General features: G+C 38.3%; 1 protein-coding gene across 1 annotated transcript; it reads left to right on the top strand.

Moving 5' to 3' along the window:
• The first annotated feature begins 706 nt into the window (after positions 1-706).
• LOC141444386 (cysteine-rich PDZ-binding protein-like) lies at positions 707-4,089 on the top strand. The gene is made up of 2 exons (XM_074109941.1): positions 707-1,397; positions 1,720-4,089. Exons 1-2 carry the CDS (start codon positions 1,225-1,227, stop codon positions 1,847-1,849), a joined length of 303 nt encoding a protein of 100 aa, XP_073966042.1. The 5' UTR covers positions 707-1,224; the 3' UTR covers positions 1,850-4,089.
• The last annotated feature ends 2,009 nt before the right edge of the window (positions 4,090-6,098 follow it).

Raw genomic sequence — 6,098 nt, 5'->3', positions numbered from 1 at the left:
AATGACGTCTTAGTTTTTTTAAACTTAAACAATTAAGAGAGCGGCAAGTTTTTCTTCCGGCCCGGGCAGCTAATACCCACGCTACGCCACTGGTCTATATGTATATGTAGGTTTGGTTATTTTAACTTTCTCTGGAGCATCCTATAATTGTATTAACATATTTCAAAATATCAGGGTAGCCTGTGTCACGACTCAGTTAAGTTCTTGGTATTTTATGAGACATAAAATTAATTCCATCTCTGTTTAGACTGTTTAATTTGTTAGAATAAACAGAGAAGGTAGTCAAGCATCGCATCTTCAAAGATTTATTAACATGCATGACAATTTATAACGATTCTAGATCTGTGGAACCACGATGTATCTACTCGTACCAAGACGGGGAATTCTCCAAATTGTTTGAGGAACTTTTAAAACTGACAATACGATAAAAACGTTTTATATCGATTCAGATTTTACAACAATGCATTCAATAAATAGTAGTTTGTTATATAAATAAATAGTCGATAACATTGTGTGAGTCAAGTTATACATAAAGTACTTAAATATATCTTGGCAGACTCCTGAGCTCTAGTCTATAGAAATATTTTTTATAATCAAAACTTTAAAATCGGTTGTATGATTCTGTCGCCTTAGTCGTTTCGTTTTGTACAGACGAAATTTTGAGAGGTTGTCAGGGTTGTCAATCGTATGATTTCATAATAGTACGAGGTCATTATCACTATCACTTTCGTAGAATTTTAGACGGAATTTTAATATGGATTTTTTTTTATCGGTAAATTAAATATTTATTATAGGCCGTGATTCACTGTGTAGATATAAATTTCACAAGTAAGCAGATTGGGAATGTTTGCATATTTTTTTTATTCAATTTTCGTTTCATCGTTTTTTTGTACGTCCGTACGAGTATTGGCAGCCAAAAAAACGAGATTTGTACGGGAAAAATAGTTCTACGGTTAGCAACCCTGCAACTGACGTCACGTCATATCTGAGTGATGTGACATTTCAATCTTGTCAGTGTCAGTCAGCCCTTATTATATTATTGTTATTTGCAGTTATTTAACAGTAAATTAAAGCTACACCCTTAATTATTGTAAAGATAAACTCACTAATTAATTGTAATAAAACTAGACGTTGAATAAGTTTACGGCGCCTTGACAAACACTCAAGAAAGAATATAGGTTATGTTTGTTGTACATTGGTAACCAAAATAAACAAATTACCAAGATGGTTTGCGAGAAATGTGAAAAGAAACTTGGGCGTGTGATCACTCCGGACCCTTGGAAGACGGGGGCGCGCAATACCGTAGAGTCAGGAGGCAGGAAAGTGGGAGAAAACAAGGCTTTGACCGCGAAGAAGGGACGTTACAATCCATATACTGCGAAGTTTCAAGAGTGCAAGTGAGTTTACCTACAGTTAATCTGATAATTACCTAGTTCTTTATATTTAGAGAAACAAGCACTTAAATGCAAGTAACAAGCAAAGCGAGCGTGCCAGTTTCCACACTATTCTCTGATGAAAAACGTGATGTGGTTTTTTTTTTCTTAAAAACTGGCCAGTAATTCCTATCTCGCCTGATAGTAAGTGCAGACAAAGAAATAAAAGAATAATTATAGTGCCAAGAGACGCAAAATGGGTCATACTCAGCATATTGGCATGGGAAACCGCAGCGCTGGTTTTAATTATGAACAGCTAGTAATAACTTGAATTTTAATTTTTCAGAATTTGCCGAACAAAAGTGCACCAGGTAGGCTCCCACTACTGCCAGGCATGTGCATACAAGAAAGGGATCTGCGCAATGTGTGGCAAGAAAATACTGGACACCAAAAACTATAGGCAAAGTTCTACATAGTTAGCTTATATCATAGCCTCAATGACGACGGGATGCTTTATAAAAAAAATGTGATGAATTGATAACCTCTTTTTTTCGAAGTTGGTTAAAAAGTAATATTGGATGAAAAAGTGTCAAGATATCAGTGGTGTGACATAACTTGTTTCATAATGGGTTGTCAAAATGTGAGGAGTAAAAAGATTACATTTTAATGTCCGAGCAAATGTTTGGTTTTGTTGAGTTCCAGTGGTACGTTGTAATTTTAATTTCGGTAGAAAATCTGCCGGACACAATTCCTTTGCCTAATGTATGAAATGTTAACATTAAGCCTGGTGAGACCTTCAAGAACAATCATGCAAGTTGTATTACATTATTATTATTATTAAAGCTTCACTTATTCATACAGTACAATAAGTTTATATATAATAGTACATTACTGTAGAGGCCGGGAAGTAGGGGGTTGCCGGCCAAGCAGATATAGACATAGAGATAGGGATGCGAGGCCGGCAACCCCAGGTTCCGGCCGAGGCTTGTATAGTGTTTTTCTCAAACATTACATGAAATAAAATAAAAAAACAAGAAATCAAGCTGGCGGGACGCTAGTCTGGTCGCCCTGTTGTGTGGCTGCTGGCGCGGCGGCTGCGGGCGGTGTTGCTGGGCGTGGGCCGCGTGCGTCTCGCAGAGCGCGCGTTGAAACAAAAGACGGTCGCATTGCCGGCCAGCGGCCTGCAAGGTTGTATGAAATCTCTTTGCAGGCCGCTAGAGTGACCGCGCGCACGCAGCTGAGCCGCAGCGCCTGCAGCGCGATACTTCTCGGCCTATTATTTGTAACACAACATCCATATTTCATGTCATGTTTGAGAAAAATATTTTTGTGATAGTTTACTATATGGCCCCTATTGGGTGAAAGCCTCCTCCATCTCTTTCCTCTTTTGTTTGTTTTGCAGTGCTCATCCAGTTATTTCCAGCTGTTTTTACAATTTCATCATTCATCTTTTCTTTTGCCATCCTCTTTGTCTTTTTCCAGCAGGACCAAGCCACGCTGTTGTTTGTAATATCCATCTATTATCCTGGTATCTATGTGACCTGCCTACTTCCACTTCAGTTTCAAGGCATGTTGCAGTGTGTATGTTAATTTTGTTTTCGTATTTCGTATTTGCATTACATTGCGAGGCTGTAAAGCCAACGATTTTATAATTATCAATGGAGCGCCGCAATGTAATGCAATTTGCACGATTTTTCTTGTAGGTCTAAACTCGGCTTTACATTTGTGGCAAAAAGGTTTACCCTGGTTTACGATTCAGTTTATTTTACTGTATCAATAGAAAGCTACCTTAACAAATATTTATATTTGTTACGGGATGTTGAGTTTCATTTTTTTTAATGCAGTTGCAGTCATCATGATTCATAATCATGGGTAGAGTCTACTTGTAACAAATATAATACAACATGTCTCCACCCTCTAGACCGAAATAGAAGAAATCGAGTTTTATCTCAGGAATGTTCTATTAATAATTAATATTGCAAATGATTTGATTAGATGAATATAAAATATATATATAATGTACAGATCTATTGAATAATGATTTTCATCGTGGCTTTCTCAATTAGTTTCAGTAATTAGTTGAGAAAGAAGATCAATGCGAACTTTTCCGACAAAATACGATGGCAAAACATTATTTACTACATCTGTATGACTGTATGTACGGTCACGATTGTTAATGTAGGACCCATTTCGTGAAAACGTCCTTTGAATTGTGATACAAAATGACAGATATTTGATCTTAAGTGGGTTACAAATAAACAGTCCTGACTGTACAGGCTGTTCCCAACTATTATATCGTAAATCAGTCATTTCTCCATTAATACTGTGGAGTTTTAGTGTGAGGCTTTGAAAATAGGCTAGAAATACTCTACCCTTATCAACATGTTCTATTCACCTTTGTCCAGAGGGTAGGGACACGTTGTATAATGTAATTATACCGTTAATCATTATAACCACAAAGCTACTTTTTAAAACCTAATTTTTAAAGGTTATTTATTACTTTATTACCTATAAGGGCCAGTACAGATGGACTGCATTCCAACTGCAACGTAACCGCAACATTATATACATTTTTCGTTATAGTTCGATTGCAGTTGGCAGTTTGGTTACGATGCAGCTGGAATGCATTCCGTCTGTACTGGCCCTAAGAAATGTACATAATAGAGTTATGCTTGGTATAAGTGTGTTGAATTAAACAACTCGATAAGAATATAAACATGATAGTTTAATTTTAAAACATCCCTGTATCCTTAATTCCGCACTTCGAGATCAGTTAATATTTAATTGTTCCTTAACGGTGCTGTGCTGATAACATGAGCATTCATCTTTTTTTAATTTGTCGAATACGGAACAGAGCCGAGCATAGAGCCAAACATCACTACAAACATACTACTAGCTACAAACATTTACACAAACAATCTCTAGGGAACGCTCTCTAAATAATGATATTGTAACGGATAACTCACGTCTTAAACCGAGTTTAGCTCGACTGTTTCGGGCTATTTCGTAGCCCTTCTTCTCAGGAGCACGCGACTCGGCGGCTGCCCTAACACGCACACCGAGTCGCGTGCTCCTGAGAAGAAGGGCTACGAAATTGCCCGAAACATGTCGAGCTAAACTCGGTTTAAGACTTGAGTTATCGTAAACGTTCGTCAAAAAATAATTATTGTTTGACAGATGCTCGGCTAAAAGCTCGAAGCAAATTTTTCCGTCGTTTCGCTTGAATGCTCGCTAGATTGCTATATATCAGGGGTGGGCAACTTGATTAGACCCAAGATCTATTGTTTCCAGACGAAACCCTCTGCGGTCTACCAATGACATACTTCTTGAAATCTTAAATGAAACAGCATAGTTCAGTATTTATAATTTTTTGCCTTGCCACGATCGACTAGACTAATAGTCGCGATCGACCGGTTGCCCGCCCCTGCTATAATTTAAATAGCCTCTGGGGCTACTACGAAAATCGAAGTTCATATCGTACCGTCCCTTTTACTCTCGTATTAAATAAAATAATTGTGAGCGGGACGGCAAGATACGAAGTTCTAATTTTGCACGTCGTAGTAGGTATATAGGGTCAGCCCTTCCCTCTAACGCTACACACAACCCATGGACTCAGTGTGTGCTCGGGAGGAACTGGCGATTGTAGACATAGATGCGGTTAATCCATACTAATATTATAAATGCGAAAGTGTGTGTGTTTGTATGTTTGTCCGACTTTCACATCGAAACGGAGCGACGGATCGACGTGATTTTTGGCATAGAGATAGTTTATGGGCCAGAGAGTGACATAGGCTACTTTTTATCCCGAAAAAATGCACAGTTCCGCGCGCGATAACCGAATTATACGCGGGCGAAGCCGCGGGCAAAAGCTAGTGTTATCATCATCATGCAGCTAGAAGAAATCCACTGCTGAACATAGGCCTTAGAACGCCACAACGAACGACAACTCGCCACTTACTTCCAACGGTTGCCTGCAGCTCCCACGATGTCGTCAGTCCATGTAATGGGAGGCCTTCGGCTGTGTGCGGTTAATGTACGTCCGAATAATTATTGCCCTGAAGAGCACGCCCTGATTTATCGTGCCTGCCTCCGTTTAAATCAGCTTAAATCGTCTTCCGATGATCAACTGCCATATAAACGATTTGCCAAAATGCTTGCCCCACAATAGTATTTTATTTGCAGACGACACATCAATTATTATAGAATGCAAGGATTTATCAACGTATAATGATGATTTAAACAGGGCGCTCACTAATACGGTCGAATGGTTCAGAATAAATAACTTGAAAGTAAATATAAGTAAAACTAATTACATCAAATTCTGTAAAACCAGAGGGAGAGCACAGGAATTAAATATCACCTTTGAAGATGTGTCTGCTGAAGAAGTGCAACATACAAGATTTTTAGGGATAATAATCGATAGTCATTGCGAATGGAAACAGCATGTTGATAGCGTACGGTCCAAAGTAAATAGTTTCGTGTTTGCTCTCAGAAGAATAAGTCAAACAGTTTCTGTTCAAGCAGCTCTACTTGCTTATAATGGCTATGTAGATTCCTTTTTGCGATATGGACTGGTGATATGGGGAAACTGCAATGATAGAGATGCAGTATTCATCACACAAAAACGTTGCATTAGAGCTATGTTTGCTATTAGCCAGAGTGTCCTGTCGACCATATTTTATAAAACATACGAGTATCCTCAGTTTTCCCAGTATGTATATTTTT

Source organism: Choristoneura fumiferana, chromosome 29 (genome assembly GCF_025370935.1).
Source record: "Choristoneura fumiferana chromosome 29, NRCan_CFum_1, whole genome shotgun sequence".
In the NCBI taxonomy this organism is placed as follows: domain Eukaryota; kingdom Metazoa; phylum Arthropoda; class Insecta; order Lepidoptera; family Tortricidae; genus Choristoneura; species Choristoneura fumiferana.
The sequence above is the reverse complement of the archived record's forward strand: the minus strand, read 5'-3'. Positions and strand labels throughout refer to the sequence as shown.

Bases quoted from the DNA above. Each gene is read 5' to 3' on its own strand.
- LOC141444386 (XM_074109941.1), top strand. From the start codon at position 1,225: ATGGTTTGCGAGAAATGTGAAAAGAAACTTGGGCGTGTGATCACTCCG. The intron at 1,398-1,719 runs GTGAGTTTACCT...TTAATTTTTCAG, and splicing joins GCGAAGTTTCAAGAGTGCAA to AATTTGCCGAACAAAAGTGC.